The sequence below is a fragment of the Pseudochaenichthys georgianus genome, chromosome 20 (assembly GCF_902827115.2).
Source record: "Pseudochaenichthys georgianus chromosome 20, fPseGeo1.2, whole genome shotgun sequence".
Lineage (NCBI taxonomy): Eukaryota > Metazoa > Chordata > Actinopteri > Perciformes > Channichthyidae > Pseudochaenichthys > Pseudochaenichthys georgianus.
The window spans coordinates 17,175,658-17,195,567 of NC_047522.1; the positions used below are offsets into that span (position 1 = coordinate 17,175,658).

The following is a 19,910-nucleotide window of genomic DNA, read 5'->3' on the forward strand; positions in this document are numbered from 1 at the left end:
TAGGAAATGTTTAAACTGTTAATTTGTTCATGGTTACTGGAGTTGTTCAACATTATTAAGGCGATAGTTTTGCCCAATTAGCTGATATTGAAAATCAGAGAGAGACTTCTATTAACATAATTTCAGTTTATTACCCCCGAGAACACACTGGAGCCTAATTCAAAGTTGCAAATACACAATTAGCAAATCTGTTATTTGCAAATAATTTGAGCCCCTCGGATTCACACATTTTAAGCAGGTTTTGGAACATAACAAATTAGAAGAAAAAAATGAGGAAATGATTGTCTCAAGTGTGTGCTTCATGCCCCATGGCTAGCATTAAAAAAAAAAGCACTGAGGAGCCTGCCAAATCTGTCAATCACAGGTGTCAAACACAAAAATGAGCTGCCATGCAAACAGTGTGTGGTGCTAACATTTAACCTCTGATTTGAAACAGTTTTGGTGTCTCAAAGTTGCAAGGATGCTTGCACTTCATTTGTATTGCATGGGGATTAATATAGCAGGACGCAAACATAACACACTTATCACGGACTTAAAATTCTAAATATAATTTAGACTTTTCCAAATATCACATCTAGCTGCTGCCCCAAATCAAGTTTTCTGCTTCTGAGATGCAGCAATGTCATACCAGAGGTGAAGCTCGTTGTGACAAACCTGCCAAATGATATCGCATAGAGAAGGGCGCGCGTTATAAGGACGGGACATTTTTTATGGCTAACTCAGTTATGACATTTTTATTCAACTTCTACCCCTCAGCTAAAAATTTGTGAGGCATGTAAAACCAGGAAATCTCTAGCAGACAGTGAAGGACTCTGATCAGAGACAAAGACATTTATAAACCACCGTTCCCTCTGTGGCCCGCAGCCAGGTGAGGTGCAGAATCCTGACACGCTTTAAAACACTTGTGCTGTGATTTATACAGATTTACCTCAATAAGTGATCACTTCTAATGGCACGGACAAACGAGGCTGTCCTACCATCCTTAAGTGTCTCATGTATTGGTCAAATAACACATGTTGGTCCTTTTGGGATCATTTTTGTTGGAATAAAAAAGTTATGTAAAGTTATATAAAGTTATGCTAAATAAATGAGTGATTTTCCTGATGCCAACATTTCTAATATATTAAATACCTGTCCAAAAAAACATGAATAAGGCTTTAGGAGAAGAAAAAAAGTGTGATTATAACCTTTCTTTCACATATAAACTGGATGGATGGACAGATAGATTCACATTTTCAAATGAATGGAACGTCTCTCATCTGCTCATCGGTATACAGTGAGGTTACTCAAGTGGGCTCTGTGGGAAGAAAAAGCACCACAGTACTGGATTATTAAAAAGTCTGTGCGCTAGTATTATCCACAGTGCTGTAACCTTGTTTTATGAAGAAATTATAAGCAGTAAAAAAGATTATGGAATCAATCGGTGTCATTGTTTATCACCAACGTTTCATAAATATAAACTCGCCAGAAGTGAACTTTTAAATCAAGTTTTATTGGGAGATAATATCCAGGCAGAATTAGAGAGAAGCATAAATCCTTTCATAAGTTACTCATATCATTTCATATATTTCTGCAAGCAGCAAAATAACAGCATTTCTGTAACAGAAAGAAAAAAGGATATTTAGTTCCAAACAAGACATTGCAGAGCCTATGGATTGTGGATAATCGTCCTCTCAGCTGCAGGCGCTCCGTTCTCATGTTACCCATAACAGTAGTGAGTCAGACAGGAGCAATTATTCACCATAAAGCCTTGTAGCGCTGGCTGATACTAAATTACAGAGAGAGCCCAATTACTTCTTGTAATGGTGAGACACATCTCATTTGACACTATAACCCCCTTTGCATTGAATGGACCAATAATGAGCAAGTCCTACAAAACAGAGAGGAGAGAAAAGAGGAAAATACTCATCCTTGTGATGCAGCCTCTCAATTAGCATGAAGAAAGGCTCCTGACTGAATAAGCTTACTGAGACTTTCATTGCAGTCTTTTCCATCATTCCTTTTGAGCCTTTGTAATGCGGTGTCATTTACTCTAAGGGTCATACTGACAGCGGGTGGGGGGGGGTTCCTCCTGCAGGTAGACGTTTGCTTGACCGTATACCCTTGATGAAACTCAGGGTGAGGTGAGCGCGCCATGCCTCACTGTCACCAGAAGGGCATCACTGTGAACAAATGAAAATGTCTCCCCAAGAACCATAACGAGCACTCTTAATAACTCCTCCACTTCTCGGATCATGGACAACCGTACGTTTCGAGAGGAGATTTGAGGAAGTACACCACATGATGACCAACACGCAGAATGTGTAGCAGATGATTGACAGTGCAAGTCTTTTTCCGGCTCCATATGTGAAATACTTTTCAATATGAAAAGAGATAACTTATACAGGGTTCCTTTTATTAGAAAATTGTCATATTTCTTTTTCTAAAAGGCTGCAGCCCCCCTTCCCCTCTCTCTACATTCTAGCAATACCCAATGTGAATAATATTTTGAATAACTGAATGCAATCATCAGGAGTTTAAGGGCTTTTGGGGGTTTTCCCTTTTCCCTGGAGTGTGTTTCATAGGTTTATGTTCATATAAATGGTCTGGAAAGGCCATGAAAATGAACCTGAATGTGAGCATACTCTGTCCTCTTTAAATGATTAAGGGGCTGAGGGACATCCACACTTTGGCTCCACCCTCTACCAATCAGAAGTAAGTGTGGAGAGAAACACACCTGCCAATGATCTCCACAACAAGGGAGAAAAAACCCAACTTTGAGAGCAGGAAGTTCCCCGTCTGTTTCTGAAGAACCGGTACACCAGTTAGCGATCCAGCCAAGGAAGGCTTTGTTTTGTTCCCAATCCTTTTTGACTGATAACATGAGTCTTTATTTGCACTACCATTTGTTCCCTGTCCAATCCTGTCACGGCTGACAATCAAAAAGGTGATGTTGGTGTATATAAACGTACAAGGTGTATTAATCAGTGGATGATCCGTGTCACAAACTGAACATAAAATAAGCAACGGATGCCATTAGCTGGTCTCATGAACTGACACGTTAATAAACTGAGGTGAAGCTGATGCGTTAAATTAGATTTAATGGTCAGGAGCCATTGCCATTTGCCACAGTGTGACCAGCAGATGTTACCAGTGTCGTCGTTCAAACTGGGTAGTAGGATACATATTCTTCATTCTGGCAAATTCAGTCAACTTTTAGTTATAAAAGCATTTTATTTAGTGGGAAAAGAAGCTCCTCCAGAGACAAATCAATATTAGAATAGAATTTTAATAAATTGTTGTTCACTCTATCCTGTTTCTAGACAACAGGGAAGGCTTCTTAATGAAAGTAACAGCCTTGAACCTGACCTAGTGACAACAAGAGACTGTTAGATTACCACATTTTCTTCCCGTGATATTTTATTTCACCTTTTCACATAGTGATCCTATGTCTTGGAAACGGCTCTTTGGTGAGTTTCTCTAAGTCACTGTGGCACTTGATGATGCAATTGAACAAATATATGACATCATTAGAAGGGTTCAAATGGAGCAGGAAGAACAGAAAGTGCATAGGATGACACCCAGGGGTGTTGGCCCTCCACAAGGTGTTCTCAAACACTCAAGAAAAAGGATTTACTAAAGGATTCAGGGCTGTCAGCGGACATGGCGTGCTCAGTCTTTTTTAATAAGCTCAGAGCTTTTGCAGCTCCCTGTCAGACAGTAATGGTGCTGATAGTGACATAAAGGCTTGTGTGTTGCTCTGTGGTGATTTTTCAGCGCATGCAGGGGACAAATAAAGGAACATCATGCATTTTTTAACACCGTAAGCTTCAAGGAAAGAATGTATTTTATGAACGGAATACAACTTTTCCCATCCTTACATCTTTAAAGTCTGCAACTGCTGAGTTGCTTGTGCGTGTGTGTTTCTATCCCATTTGTAATGTCTTATTTTGCCATTATTTATCAGTGGGAAATGATGATGCTTTCCAGTGTTCAGGTTATTCAGTCTTTCACTCCCTGCTGCTTCATCAACACTTTTACCCGTCAGCACTACCTCAGGAGGAATCTGAGGAGACAAGAGACTTTATTTCAGGAGCAGTCACTGTCTGCTAAGATGAACTGTGAACAGCTAAAGATAGAGGCTCTATTTTTGTAACTGGAGATATTAAAGATACATATGAAACAGGCAGAGGAGGAGATGAATGATGGAAAACTCATTCAGAAGTGTGGCTGACTACAAAGTTGCTTTATGAAGCATTCAAAGGTTATCCACCAGTGTAATTATGCACGCTTTAATGACAAAAGCTAGTTACTCGCTGATTAGCGGTCAAGGTGCAACTTAGCCCAATATCTAAGAAACTAACAGGCAGCTATTTTTGATCATTAACCCAATGACTTGTTAAATAAATCCAGGGCATGCTGGTATTTCAGGGGCACGCACCAACATGAAACATTTGCATACTATATTCAGAATCATCACTGCACAGCGGTGTCAAATCAAAAGAGGTCTGAATGACTCATTTGCTTAACAGGATTAGACTTGCTTAAGCAGTCTAATCATGTAGGACAGGAAATTAATTTCTTCCACAAAGCAGAATGTAATGGTCATACAGCTCATTTAGAAATATGTTTGATCTTGAGTCATATGTAATTACCTTTCTTATTTATCAAATGTTTGTCTGTGGGCTATTACTTAGCCACTTATAAGGGTTAAAAGAATCCATGAAATCATGTTATGTCGCCACTCACTTTGGTCATTGTGAAGACTGATTGAGGAAGTCTCCAATGAAGATGAATAACAGGAGCCTTTTTTAAATGTCAGTGAAACATGAGGAATGAATGGACCCTTTAGTCTTAAGAGAATGACAGAATTCAAGTTTTGAGAAAAGAAAGAAGCCAAGCAAGCAGATGATTTTAAAGACTAGTTTGTTTAAATTGTGGAGCATTCAGCAATTTAACAGTCAGATATTTTCCTCAGGAGTAGGTGGAGACCAAAAACAGAGCTAAAATTGGACTCGAAACTGTCAAAACGGACATCAGGTTGATAATAAGATCTTTACAAGGTGTCAGCGTTGAGTTAACAGCTTGATGCGATGCGCCCAAGTGGCCAAAAAACGTTTTAAATCAGGTTTAAATTAAAAAAAAAAGCTAAATGAATGGTTTTGCTTCGAAGGATGACTAACTTTGATCTAAGATCATTCAAAAACAATTAGTTTTAATGTATCGTTGTCTTACACATTGTTAGGACATTTATGATGTTAGAACAGTTGAGATTGGAAAAATCACTGCTGATAGATTTTGTCTAGAAGCTAAAGCTTTTCCACAAAGTAACACACCTTTCTTTCCCTTACATCCTTTTCTTAATAAATACTTTGGCATAAATAAATGAAATAAATATTAGTTTTTCAGTATGCTGCAAAAAAAACAAAAGAAAAAGTCTGGAGAAGTGAGATGCTCTTTTTTTAAGAGATGACTGAATGCACTATTCTGGTAGGTAGCATTTGATTTATCTCTGCTTGTGTTGTGCCTTTCGAAACAACAGAAGACTGGTGTATCCACGTCAGCAAAAGTGAGATGAATTAGCTCTATCTTTAGCATGATTTAGAGAGCAAGCTGCTCAACTGATTTATCACCACCGTCTCATTGGTGTCAGATGAATGATGAACGTCTCCATATGAAAACTCCCAAAACAAGCAAAGCCTTGTTCTCCAGATCTATGACCTCCTAAAAGAGTGGGCACCCTGTAATGTGCAGAGAAGTGTGCGATTTAATTTTGTACATATCTGCCATATCTCCCAAAGTGTCTGTGACCTTCTTCATGCTGTATGCTTGCAAAGTTACAGCCAGTGTCCTTTCTCAGTGATGACTTGATGAGGTAATACGGTGTGCTAATGGCTGGATCGATAGTGTGATGTCAGTAGATGCATATTAATGGCGCTGTGCCCTGTGTGTCGGTGTGTGTGCTCAGTTTAGCCTTGGAGACCTTGTATCTCTAATGATGAGAGAAAGATGACATCAGGGGTCAGCTGACAGCCCAATAATGAGTACAGCGCTCAGTCCAAATCCAGGTACATGCTCCCTTACCTCTGGCCTCTGAACCCAGACTGCCATGACGTCTGAGCCGGGAGAATTCTAATTGGGCTCTCAAGTACGTGTCCACCGAGAGAAGGAAGGTGGACATGGAACATAAGAAATGGCATTGGTGTGTGCTGCGGGTAGATTTTTTTATTTGTTAAGGCAGCTTCTTATAAATATATTGATAATGAAAAAACGTTGTGCCTTAAGCTAGCAAAGGTGGCGGAAAAGCAGAAATTCTAATCACTTAACAATGTGTGAAATGTTGTCAGCTCTCCTACTCCCTGAAGACTCACCGAGCAGAGATACAAAACGGGCACGCACACGCACACCACACACACACACACCCACACACACACACACACACACACACACACACACACACACACAAACATGAGACTACTGCAAACAAATCGCCAGCTGCTTGGCCTTTATCAAATGTCACATATCCACAAGTCATGTGGTCTATTACCGATATAAACCATTTACAATATGTAAAACTGCTAAGAGATGTTATTTAAATATGCACCGTGTCTGTAAATAAATTAAAGTTAAGATAGTATTGGTAACGAGCTGCAATGATTAGTCCCCTAACTGATTAGTCAATAGACAGAAAAATATGGCTAATGTAATCATACATAATTATCATAAATTATAAGTGGAGAAATAGGGGGATATACTGACTTTTATTTTATGTTAAACTGTATATCTTTGTGTTTTTGGGCTGAAACCTTCAAAGTGTATTGTCTATAACTACAATATATCATTAGCATTTGAAGATGTTTCTGACATAAAAGTTATTTATAAGAAGTTTTCACTGGAAATCCTCATTTAATTGAATGTAATGCATGTGTTTTGCTAAATTCCTTAGTTTTTTAATGGCATGAATACAGAAAAAAAGAAAAGAAAGGCTAATACAATAGGTTTAGTTTAATACTACCACTAATAAGATAACATGTTTCTCAAAAATTCTAAGTAAGTTTCATGATTTCAGTAATGTGTGTTTAAAGTTTCCTGTTTTATTTTGAAATTCCGTTCTCCTTGTGTCTTGACTTGTCTTCCTTCCTGTGTTTTGCCTCATGTGCTTGCTTGATTGTCTTATTGATTTCACCTGCCGCCCCTGTGTCTCAGCTTTTTATAAATTAAAGCTCGCGTTTTGTTGTACTCCAATGCCTGCCTCCCCTGTTTTGTCTTGCATTTGGGTCCTGCCTTCTTTTCCTCACTGTGACAGTAAGTTGCTTTATTGCTATTCATTTGGTGGAAGAGGGAGTAATGGTGTACTTTCTAAAGTGTAAGAGTCATACTTTATTGAGTTGCTAAGAATCAATTGTTGAGAAATGTTTAGCAATCATGCAAATTATGATTAATTTAGCGAATAATGTTTCACAGACTCACCTTAACATGAGTAGGATTGTTCTAATTGTTCTCTTATGAGTATGAATTCTAGAATCCCAATACAAAAATACATTTCTTGAAACCTCAAACCCAATACCTCAGATCCTGTTTACACACATGAAAACAAAAAGACCCTCGACGGGTTGAGGATGAAGGACCGAAAGTCAGATTCTGTCCACTCACATGAAAAATGATCCTTAGCTAGAGGTCTGACATTAAAACAATGACACACTTCACCACAGCAAAAGCTTTTCATAATGGCTGAACTTTTGCACCGTGCTGCAGTCAGTCAAGCTGGGCCCAGGAGGCGGCACTGATGAAAGGGTTTCATGTGGATTCCCCCTCCAGAAAGCTGTCACTCACACGGCCCCCAGAGGAGCAGGGGGATCCTGGGTTGAAGCTCCGGGTTTGGATTGTGGAGTTGAGTACGAGTCGATCGTGTAAGAAAGACAGTCTGAGTATTTCAGGCTGTTCGACAACATCAAAGTAAGATTTGACTGAAATAGAAACAGTGTGAAAAATGACACCATACACTTTATATCATCTTCCTAGTATAATTTATTATTTTATCTTTGCTTAGCTAGGCTAAACTAAGATAGTTCATGGTAAACTTAAAGCTGCTAAACATCAGAATATTAGCAATGCTACTGTAAGCACGTTAGCATGCTGATGTTAGCATTTAGCTTAAAGCACATGTGGCTATGTACAGCCACACAGAGCTGCTAGCATGGCTGCAGACTAATATTGTTGTAGCTTTTTCTTGTAAACACTGGATACTTTGACTTCTTTGGCCCTCAAAATCTTGCTATAGGGCGTTTGTTGACAATTGTAACCGGATGGAACCATACAGCGATTTTAGTGGCGCAACTACAACAGCTGTGGCTTCCTCTGCAGCCATTTTTAAAACGTTTGGTTGTCCCTTGATACTGAACCAGAACCGCAACTATTAAGAGTGCATTTTTAGCATTTCATTTTCAAATGTTTGTCTGTTTTGACTACATCTTTGGGTTAATGCACTGCAGTTTGCCAAACTTCATTTCGTAATCTCAATTGTCAAAGTCTTCCTTTACATTTTCTTGATCCACTTTCAATGTCTTGCTCATATGTACAATTAATGTTTCTTCCATAATCGTAGAATACTTTTTACCTTTAGCACTTCTTAGTCAGTCACACATTTCTTGGCTCTCGCTGTGCTGTGTGACTAATTTTATGAAAACATTGGCTGAAGTGTTTGTGTCTGTGTTCTTTCGTTATGTCTGTGCACTTTCATGAATCACTACCTATTACTCACCCTCTGTTTTCCTGAGCATAAATAGCAGCCTAGCCAGTAAAAGACAACATAGCTGAGACTGAAGCAATTTGAGTGAAATATCCAGGGTGATCTTTGGGTGCCCGGGAAGGCCACGCCGCCCCGTCCGCTCCTAACGCATCCTCCTGGGACCAGTTGCCAGGCAACACTGGCTGATTGTGTTATCCGGGTTAAGAAAGGGTCTGGCACGGGCCGGAGGAATCAGATCACTCCCATTGATCATGTTCTCCCTACACTCCTCTGAGACCAGGGCCACAAAATCAAAGCCCTGTCATCACGTCTGAGAGGGGGCTATTACGCGTGCAGGGGAGCGGGGGGGAAGACACGGCAGACTTTGTGATGGCTGAGTCTGACATCCCATATATAGACGACCGCACAACGCAGTGTGATGCTGCAACTGCTCCCACTCAAAGTGAGGATGTAATTGAAGCCCTTTAAAGATATTTCAGGGCATGTCCTGAGAGCAGGGAGGTGCAGACACGCCTGCAATCCTCTGTGGTGACTTATTATCAGATAATATTAGATAGGAGGGGTATATTTGAGGCAATTGGATGTAATTTGGATTGACACAAGTGCAAATGCCACCTGCTGCACCCACGGTGGGACTCCCCTTGGGTCTCAACAGGAGGGAGACTGATGGGTTACATCATGTTTCATTATTAAATAACAGCGATTATATAGCATTTTCCCCTTAATGTGCGTATTTACCATTCTGCTCCTGCCTAAGGTTGAAAATCAATATAAGCTTTAAGGTTTGTTCTGAGGCTGATGCTCTCTATGAGCAGATAACCTAGGTTTGTGTCAGACCTGTTCTCTCTGAGCTCATGTGTGTTCATAATTGTAATATAATACGTTTGTGAAAGTGAAAACTTCCACAAGCTGGTTTTGTTCATCTTTCCTTTCTTATGAACTTCCTGTCAGACCTGTTGAGGCTATGTTCATCATTGTAATATAATACGTTTGGGTTTTATTACTCATTTTCAACCTCCCAAATGTGTCCAACCTTACAGACTGATGGTGATATTGGCTTCAAAAATTAGACGGATTTTTTGTTGTTTACAAAAAGTTATTCATACAAATCTTACAACACCTTATTTTTTTAGACATTTATTGACCCTTGCAGATCGCCATTTGAAGTAGTAATCTAATATTCATTTTTGTAAATACCCGTTTGTTTTTCAAAACTTAATTTGCATCTCATTAGGTGTTCTCCTGCACCTCAGGGATTGTAAAGGGAAACCCTTTGAAGGCTAAAGCCACAATGTGCAAGAAGCCTCTTCTTGCTTTAGGAAGGCACTCAGACTTCATTAGACCTGCCCTCCGGTGTACTGAGGTGCAAACATAGAAGACAAAGGGTGCAGTTGTTATGTCACCGTCTTCTACTGTTGCTGTATTTTATGTATGAACATCATGTAGGACTGCATTTAGCAATTATTTCTTAATATCGATTAAATGTTGAGATATTTTTCAATGTATTTATCAATTATGTCAATAAAGGGTCAACAAAATGTAAAAATCTTAATCCCGGAAATGTGAACCCAAATTCAAAGATATTAAACTTTATCATTGGATTAAACTACTAAACTATATTCATTCAAGAAAAATTGAGGATGTTTTGCTTCTTAATTGATTATTTATGATCTTTTATCATAACACCGTTTTCTTTAAGTCATCTATAAATGGACTAATTGGTCGAGCCACTGCACCACAGCCTGCACAGCTCATCTTAAAACCTTCAAATGAAATCTGATACAACTCTTGTATAACCATGAGTGAATTAAACTTCATTAGGTGTATTTTGTGATGTGGAGAGATGTCTTTTCCCATAGTAGCTGCAACCCTACATCATTTCATGTACTGCACATAAAAAGGTAGATATGGCATTACATGGGGATCCAGTCCCCTCATGTCTCTGCGTGGTTGAGCTCGGTTTGCTTCACGCGTGAACATTGTTTTTTGGCATCAAAGTGAATGTACCAGTGTTGAGAGCGGCCAACTGTTCCACCAGTACTGCAGGCCTTTGGTGGTGACTGCTGAAGTCCCGGAGAGGTGTAAAGTGCAGCGAGGCAGAGTGTGGAGCGAGCCGGGTGATCCTTCCCACGTCTCCTTACTCATGCTGTCCCGAAAGGGGGTGCACACGCAGCCAACTGGTCGCACCGTTCCTCCGCCAAAAGCCACTGAGTCACCGTGAGATTCGGGCAGAAATGTGGATCTTTTGGTCTTCTTTTCACCATCTTGTAGTTATTGATCATCCACATAGCCACAACATTCAACTCCCACACTGAAGAGGACCAAAAAGTGATTGACACTTTTTTATTTTGGGTATTTCAGCATGAATTAAGTGTGTGTGAGCATGTATGTGCTTTGTCTAATGGTATGGGGTCTTTTTGATTTTTTCCCCCGTCTGTGACTTCCACAAGCTGGTTTTGTTCATCTTTCCTTTCTTATGAACTTCCTGTCAGACCTGTTGAGGCAGGGTCTATGTTCATCATTGTAATATAATACGTTTGGGTTTTATTACTCATTTTCAACCTCCCAAATGTGTCCAACCTTACAGACTGATGGTGATATTGGCTTCAAAAATTAGACGGATTTTTTGTTGTTTACAAAAATTTATTCATACAAATCTTACAACACTTTATTTTTTTAGACATTTATTGACCCTTGCAGATCGCCATTTGAAGTAAGTAATCTAATATTCACTTTCTAACAATATATATATATATATCTTTGAAGATTATTTCATTTTTGTAAGGCTATTGGCGCTTTCATTATCATACTATAACGTTTCATGGAGAGCGGGAAACTGATTCTTCCCTTTATGTTCACAAAAATCTACATCTAGTGCAAAAGAAAGCAGTGCAAGCGAGGACGCTTGTTGTCTAAAGCTGGAGGCTTCTAAAGATGCTATCAAACGTCTGTGCAACACAAAAACAACAAAAAAGAGTGAAATGCAAGCTGATGATGTGCAGCATTGTAGGGCCACTAAATAGCCATCTGTGATTCAATGGCGATTTTAAAGTCGATGCAAGGCACCACAGCCTCAAACTGCTTCCTGCGTCACAAAGCCTAGAGGAGAATGCAAAATTAAAGAAAGATTGATACAGTAAACACAGATCTAATAGCTTTACCCTGCCCTTCCTCACAAATATGGTAAGAAGTATAAAGACGGGGGGGATGTGTGAGTCTTATCCTGCAGATTTTACAAACTGTTCTCCCTCAACTTTTCTAAATAAGCATGTTCTTGATCGTTGCTTTCTTTATTTCCTCGATGTCTTTCTCCTTTCTTTGAATCTAATTGTGTCGATCACGGCAGCCTTTGTGGCGTTCTACAGAAAAAGACCACTTCAAATTGTATATTACAATTTCAAACATCAGTTGGTTTAGTAACGGAATGATAAATCATGACATTTGACTGAGTGATTCTTGCCAGCAGTAAGTACATTCAGATGATTCTTCAAGTTCGACATACAGCTTGTGTAGAAATGTGAGAACGGAACACAAAACGACATCGAGAAATGACAGGTATGTATGTTTGCAGTAGTCAGAAAGCAAGCAAAACCATCCAGTTGGAGTCGGCTGCACAGATGCAGTGGCTAGTGCAATTACTTTAATCATGCAATCTACTGTTTCTTTTTTTTCTTCTTTTGTTTACATTGGCTCACATGACAGAAAAGGAAGCACAATAGACCCAGAAAGTTCAAACTGCCTCGTATGTCTCTCAAGGGCAAATCGATGAATGAGTGACCATGTAACAAGTATCATGTCTTCTTTTTTGTAATGCTTTTTTTAAATGTGCCTGATTTAGTGATACTTATTATATGGACCGAGAGAGAATCTTCAGCAGAAACACAGGATTGGCAATGTACATGAGTCAAAGGTGTGATCTCACTCTGTAAATAGTGCGGAAGAAAGAAAACCTCAAAAGTACTCTGGTCCTCATCTCAGATTTGAAATTGTCCCATTTTGAATTGAGAAAAGGGAAATCTTAAAAGTGTAAAGTGCCAGCAGGGCTCACATCTGGTTTAACCCAGGTCTACTGAAAGAATCCTCATCTTTGTTCCATACATCTGTAACTTTTGATCAATCAGTCTAAGCAAAGTCCCTCCACATTGTGGGATGGTTAAGCGTTGCACATCTGTGAGACTCTAGAGAGACAGGAGCACAAATGAGGCGGAAGAATGTTTGAGGGGTTAAAGGTGAAAAAGGAAGGGACATGAGAAGCCCCTGCAAGGATTACGGCCTCGGGGAAAGAGCCTGAAACTCACCGGAAATTCGGGAGAGAACTGTTTCAGCCAGTCTCCCAAAAAAGCCTCAAGCTCATCCCCGTCCGGGAGGGCATCAAAGTCTATGTCTTGTAGGATTGGGTGAAAACCTATGTCTTCAAGGCTGTTGTGAATAAAGACAACTAAACTCTTAATGTCACTTTACAAAAAGCAGCATTCAATACATTGATTGTCTTTTAAACTATTTATTTTCCTCAATCATATATCTCTAAACGTTTAAAAGACAGGGGCTGTTCGGAGCACATGGTCACGGGAACAATTGTCTCCCCTCAAAATTAGGTCTAAAAAAACTAAATCAATGAATACATAAATAGAGGCTATTCTTTTTTTGTTTTAGAATGAACAAAAAATTGGTCCACAAAGTAGTAATGTGTGTCCTTAGTGCTGTAAGTACATAATAGAAAACAATATATTATCAAAATATTCATTTTAATGGCTTACTTCATACATAAATACATGTTTAAGAACACAAAAGCGATCCACTGATTGTTCAGATCTCAAAATGACTTCATGTGGGGCTGCACACTTAAGTTTTTTCTTTGTTTTTTTCAGGAGGGGAGAGTGAGGATGCTACAAATAAACCGACCGACGTCCTTTGTTTCTAACTCTCTGTCTATACCTTTTCCCCAGGACTGCTGCCAGGTATTTCTTGACTGCCATTTGCTTCCGGTAGCGGCTGTAGCTGTCTGTGAAGATCCCGTCTGAGTGTCGCTTGGACAGAGGCTCTGAGCTGTCGTCCAGCGTTTTCCCCCCGCTGTGTGAGAGACAAGAGGTTTCACTATCATCACGTTGATTATACTCCCACGACCCCTACACTGCATGTGGAGCCGAGGTGAAGAGCGTGTGTCACCATTTTAGAGGGCAAATAATGAAATAATCTGATTTTGTCAGCTTGTGGAGATGTGCAAACAAATATGTGTGTCCTTCTTTTACAGGAATAATCCGATTTTGGAGGACACACAGGGATGTATCATGTATGTGCTTGCATTTTGAATATTTGCATCCAACAAAGCATCAGAAATATCCTCACTTTGTTTAACTGTCCCAAGACAATATATATTCGACCTGCAATACGATGTGATAGGCCTGCTCATAAGGCTTGAGTGATTGCCCCCCCCCACCCTCCTCCCTCTTCCATCGGGAACCACTGGGACTATAAATGATTCATATGGAAATAAATGTAAACCTGTGCGGGTTCATTCTTGTGCCTTTACAACACAGCAGAAAACGACACTTTCCAAATCAGCCTGTTTGAGCTCTAATTGCATTACTAAGTCTGATTCAGAGGATTATTTAGCTGCATGCTGGGAAATAATGGGACCACAGACATATACAGTACATGTAACAGCGAGGATTTAAAGGGGCAATCCAAAGAAAAGCAAAAAAACGCACACAAGACATGAAACAGTATAAAAAAAGAGGTGACAAAAGATGTTCTTACCCTACACGTTTTGCCATCAGAGAATGCAGATATTTCCTGGCTGATAACTGACCCAGCGCTTTCCTGTAGGCTTTATTAAACATGCCGTCTGCATGCCTTTCCGTTCTGGATGATAGATAGCCACACAGTAAAATCACCACACACCCAGCGAGAGAGGCAACAATTTCAAGTAGCTGTACTGTAAGAACATCTAATCTTAACACTATTATAATAATTGAATAGTGGGCCTTGAGCTCATCAGTATGGTTTATATTATTTTACTTTTTAAGGTTATCTCTGTATCCAGATTAAGTTGCATTGACATTTGGAGGAACCTGCAATTTGGGTAAAATATTTCATTTAAAAAAAAAATCCTGCAAAAAAAAAAAGAATCGGGTCGATTTTAGTCCAATTAGGAATTTTAGTTTAAACCCTAATTTGGCAAAGGGATAAACAAATAATAATCATTGTGTTACTGACAACATTTCGACGATACGTTACATTGATTCACATAGAACACAACATAAGTGGACAGAAATAGGACTACGGTAATGAAACGTTCAACATGGATGAAACAAAGAAAAATACTTTTTGTGTAAAATGGGGATAAATAGTCACCTTTTCTCTGGTGGGAAATACAAAGTGAAGACGTCGTCCGCCGCAGACGGAGGGCTCCTCACCTCCATCTGCTCTCTGTCGTAATCCAGGGACGGTAAAGAGTTCCCATCCTCATCATACACCTCACTGTCAAGTCTGAAAAAACGAGAAATGTTATTAAATTCTACTTCAGTAATAAACATTCATAGTTAAACTTGTTTTTCCCAGACTTTTTTTTATGTCATATGTTCTTTAATTATCCTCCAGACATGTCACACTTTCCATTAACATCTATTTTTATATTCAAAAAGGCATTTCCTCTTAAAATCAGGAGCTTTTTTCTTCTCCAAAAAATCGTTTTCTATTCATTATCTCATCCCATAAATTGGTCGATTAATGCTTCAGGACAAATTGAGACACTGCTTCACTTCCTCAGCAGCCTAAATCACATCAACGAGGCTCCCTGGTGAATGTTTCCACGCATTATGGATCGGCTGTCAGATGATGTTATCCAGTAATCCAAAAGGCTATTATAGCCGCATCCATAACTAACAGGTCTTTAGCCAGCGCCCTGCTGCTCAGGGCAACAATTACCTCATTTCAAAGCCAAGAAATTGTAATAAACATCTGGAAAGTGCCACTTGAAAGACAAATAGAGGTGTACGTACCTAACGCTTGGAAAGCTAAGCCCCACAGGTGAGCAGTGGACGCTGTAATGCATTATGATTCCATAGATGAGTAAGGCTAAAGTCGCTTTACTAGACATTGTCCTGCTGCAAAAGAAAAAACATAAAGTGAATGAACAAGTGTAAAATCATCTACTCATGGGAACAATTATTGAATGCATTAAGGTTAGTGCTACTTTAAAACCACACCTAGTTAGTTTTAAAAGCACAAATCCAGCCGCACCTGACTTTTTCCACACACACTCGTTGCTTTTACGCTGCGTAAAAGCCCACAAAATGGCTCCTCTTACCAGTTGCGATCCGCTGAACCTCAAGTTGGAGAGTGAGATAAGATCTCTCTCTCTTTCTCCCCCTTCCTCTCCTCTTCCTCTATTCCCCCAGTGAAGCGTCTCTCCGGTCTTGTGCTTGTTCCGAGTGTGCAGCCCGCAGCTCAGTTCTCGGGAATTTCTACGTGTACTCGGTCATGGAGAGCGCCAAACATTTGTCTGCGGAGAACTTTCCTGCGTTCTATAAACTTAACTCCCCCTTGGTTTTTTATTCATGAATCGGAAAGGCATGCCTTTTTCACTTGTCACGTAGGTGGGGTTGGGTGGGGTGGAGATGGAGAGGGGAGGTGTGCGGATGCGTCATCGCCCATCCCCCCCCAACCCCCGTCCCATTGGAGTGCATCCTTCTCCGGCGTCAATGAAAGACCCCGAGCCAAGTCATAAAAAAGAAATGGATCCTGGATTCAAACATTATCATTAATTAAAAAGGGAATTCAAGGCATCAAAGAGTTCACTTCATTTACAGATACATTTTGGGTCATTGTTCACATGTTTCACCTCTACTTCTGTTAAAGTCAGTTTCACAAACAATGACTAAAGTATTGTTCAGAGGTTATCAGTTAATACATTCATCTAATACAGTTTTAATATTCAAAATCACAACATTTCGGCATGCTTTTTTTGTATTGGACTTTATAGAAAAAGCTGTTTATATTATATTTGTAACTTTTGCATTGTGGAGCTGTCCAGTGCTGAAATATGACACTTGCTGCTTTGAGATCTCGGTCTGTTTATAATTGTTCTTGGTATTTGTAAAGGTCAGAGGTCAGAATCAGCATGATAACCAGATACTTGAATCTGAGTCATCTTGTTCCAACTTTTATTAATGAGCTTCTGATTCATTCTGGGGTTGTCTTATCCCAGGCTCTATTCCCTATTTATCCCCAGGGATCAAATACATATCACAGTCATGCGAAGACCATGTACTTCCAAAACATGTTTGTATTAGCTTTATGATATAGTAATGCAAAGTTGTTCTGACAAATTCAAAAGGACCAAATTTGGAAATGCAGGATTTTTATTGGACGGTGGCGAAAAGCTGACATATAGCCTATTTATATATTTATTTACTATTATTGTTGACGGATCCCCTCTGTCAGACTCAGTTATGCAACTTTTCACGCAGGTAAATGATGAATAAAACAAACAATTCAAAAATCCATGCAGTTTAAGAAAATAACTTTTAATTCAAGATAACGTACCAACACAACAATGTAAATGATTGTTAATAATTTGACTTAGGGTTACATCGTTTTTAGTCCAGTGTTTCCCAATAGGTGTCAAGTCTCTCCAAAAGGACAAATCTGCGGGGTCATGAGATGATATGGAAGTTAGGGGGAAAACGAAAAATCGGCCACATTTCTTTGCAACTGCTTACCTGGAAAACATAAATAATTGTACATATTTTGAGCCGTTATGGTGCCATCATGGGTTCATACATGAGAGACCCTGGTTCGATTCCCAGCTGGCCCTTACTCTATTTCCACAAATGTACTGTCTCTCTCTCACATTCTCAAATATCCATCCATCCATCTTCTCCCGCTTCTCAAATATCGACATACAAAACCCCAACAAATGATCTGTATCATATTGAGAAATTGAAAGGGGATATGTCTATTTGATGAAACCAACAAGTCACATACATCTGAAACATGACAAGGGGCCCCAGCAAACGTGTAGGGAAAAAGAAAAACTGTAATCTGAAAGTAAAATAAGAATATTACCTTTTGAAATGTAGTGGAGTAGAAGTACTTTAAAAATGTTACAGTTTGGTTGCTTTACATTATATACGATTGCCCTTTTCCATATACTGCAGGCTCTCGTGACTCTCTGTATTAGTCACTGTTCATTACAGCTTGGCACACACAGGTATCAGGATCATGTGTGAAATCTTTAGGGTGATTCAGACCGGTCGATCTTCGTCTGGCTCTGACGTCATGTGACGGTTTGCCTAGCACAGAGAAACACTTTGAATCCTTAATATGAAGAGGGGAAGGAATGTGAGGAAAAAGCGTCCTGCAACGGAACATCTTCTTTTCTCTGAGAAAGCACTGCACCCAAGTGGTAAGCAGAGAAAGTGCAATGGAGTGTTTGGAGGTGTTTACTGTAATGTGCAGACCTCGAATGCAGTCTTATACACGATATAAGATCTATTTCATTTGACATTACTGACTCAATTCAAAAAGGAAAGGTAAATAGAGCAAAATCACTTTATCACAGCTTTAATTATTAAGTGTTAAGAATATTGGGACGGTAATGGTTAGGCTATGGGGCGATGGTTTTCAAAAGGTTAAAACAGAATAAATAACATTTTGATGTTCCCCTATGAAGGCAAAAACTGCACGTTACCGTTAAAAAAGGCCGGCATGAATGTCACGTTTTTGTTTTCTGGACTTTAAATGAGTTTGGCATAAATTCATTTATAGTATAAACACATAATCAGAATATGGTCAGGGTTGTTTTGTATAATCTGAGTAAATAGGTATTTCTCAACCAGTTTTGATCATTTTAATCTGCTTTATCAATATTTAAGCATCAAGGATGTCACTTACTCATCATCTAATTGCATTGCAAGTGCAACATATTGATCCAGTCCTAACCTGATGCCTGACTCACCACACCACGAGTGCCTTCCTGTAACAACCATAGCAAAAGATATCGTAATAAACTTTCCACCATGACAGTGTTATTACTGATATGACTGTCATTGTGTACTCGCCCAAACCGTGTTATTTAATGAAACTGAAAACATTCCAGTAGCTGTAACATAAAGTCCATATAAGGTCAAAAGAGCTCCTTACAGTAACTCATCAATGCTACTGTGTGTACAGAGGGGCCTGAAAACTGTGGCGTGTGTTGTGTGTGGTGTGTGGTGTGTGTGTGTGTGGTGTGGTGTGTGTGTGTGTGTGTGGTGTGTGTGTGTGTGTGTGGTGTGTTGTGTGTGTGTGGTGTGCGCGTGCGTGCGGTGCGTGCGTTATATCACCAAATAAGAACATATGACTCATTCTAATGTTGGCGCAATAGCTTGTTATAGCGCCTGGCGGTGTTGACATGTTGCGTTGAAAGAGTTTTATTGAGGTTACTGGCTCATGATTCAAGTATTTTATCACGCAGCCTGACAACAATACGTGTGTGTGTCCGGAAGTGCTGCAGTAAAAGCGATGCAAGAAGATGTAATTGGCAGATACAACCAAAATGAACGAGTTTCATTGATTTTGATGATTTCTTTCTTTAACATATTACAGTAAACATTCAATAAAATGGTTTTATGATTCATGGCTTCTTAATGGAACTATAACTAAGCGATATCAACATAATAACGTGTTTTTGTGGCACTGTTTCGATGATCGTAAGGAGGGAAGTTAAGGACAAATCAACATAAAAGTAATATAATGTTTTTAAAAAACTAAAGGTAAGCACATAGACTAGTGAAGCTGTATAAAGCATTGGTACACACTATCTATGGCCATGATTGTAATATTCCTAAAGGGTTATTTTATTATAGCATCTTATTTTTGCATTAGTGTAAGTTTTGCATGAAACGAGGAACTGCTGGTCTTCATTCAGCTGCAATCATCCAGTCTGTCAGTCCATCGCTGAATTGTGATTTAGACCAATTTTAGGGAGAGCGCTGGAAACATCGCTGCAGACCCATCACAGCCGAACATAACCTTTCCAGCTTTCACCTGTGGAAGGCGCAACACAGAGCACTTTACACCAAAACCACAAGACACAAGGATTTCAAATGCTTTATAGTCATATGCACGAAGCTACAGTGTAGATATGGCACAACACATTATGCAAAATCCACTTTTTCATGTCTTTTATTACATTACA

At 39.4% G+C, this 19,910-nt stretch overlaps 1 protein-coding gene across 4 annotated transcripts; it reads right to left on the minus strand.

The window, feature by feature from the left end:
* Nucleotides 1-11,378: 11,378 nt before the first annotated feature.
* Nucleotides 11,379-16,267, minus strand: adcyap1a (adenylate cyclase activating polypeptide 1a). Of its 4 annotated transcripts, XM_034108303.2 has the most exons (7): nt 16,038-16,267; nt 15,730-15,834; nt 15,083-15,217; nt 14,486-14,590; nt 13,664-13,798; nt 13,027-13,147; nt 11,379-11,827 (listed from the first exon to the last, which is right to left on the minus strand). In XM_034108303.2, the coding sequence occupies exons 2-7, from the start codon at nt 15,825-15,827 to the stop codon at nt 11,819-11,821; spliced, it is 603 nt and encodes a 200-aa protein (XP_033964194.1). In that variant the 5' UTR covers nt 15,828-15,834; nt 16,038-16,267; the 3' UTR covers nt 11,379-11,818. The 4 variants fall into 4 exon arrangements, with proteins under 4 accessions (XP_033964194.1, XP_033964195.1, XP_033964197.1 ...); XM_034108304.2 differs by lacking the exons at nt 11,379-11,827; nt 14,486-14,590 and having other exon boundaries at nt 12,868-13,147; XM_034108306.2 differs by lacking the exons at nt 11,379-11,827; nt 13,027-13,147; nt 16,038-16,267 and adding an exon at nt 15,937-16,028 and having other exon boundaries at nt 13,455-13,798.
* Nucleotides 16,268-19,910: the final 3,643 nt, after the last annotated feature.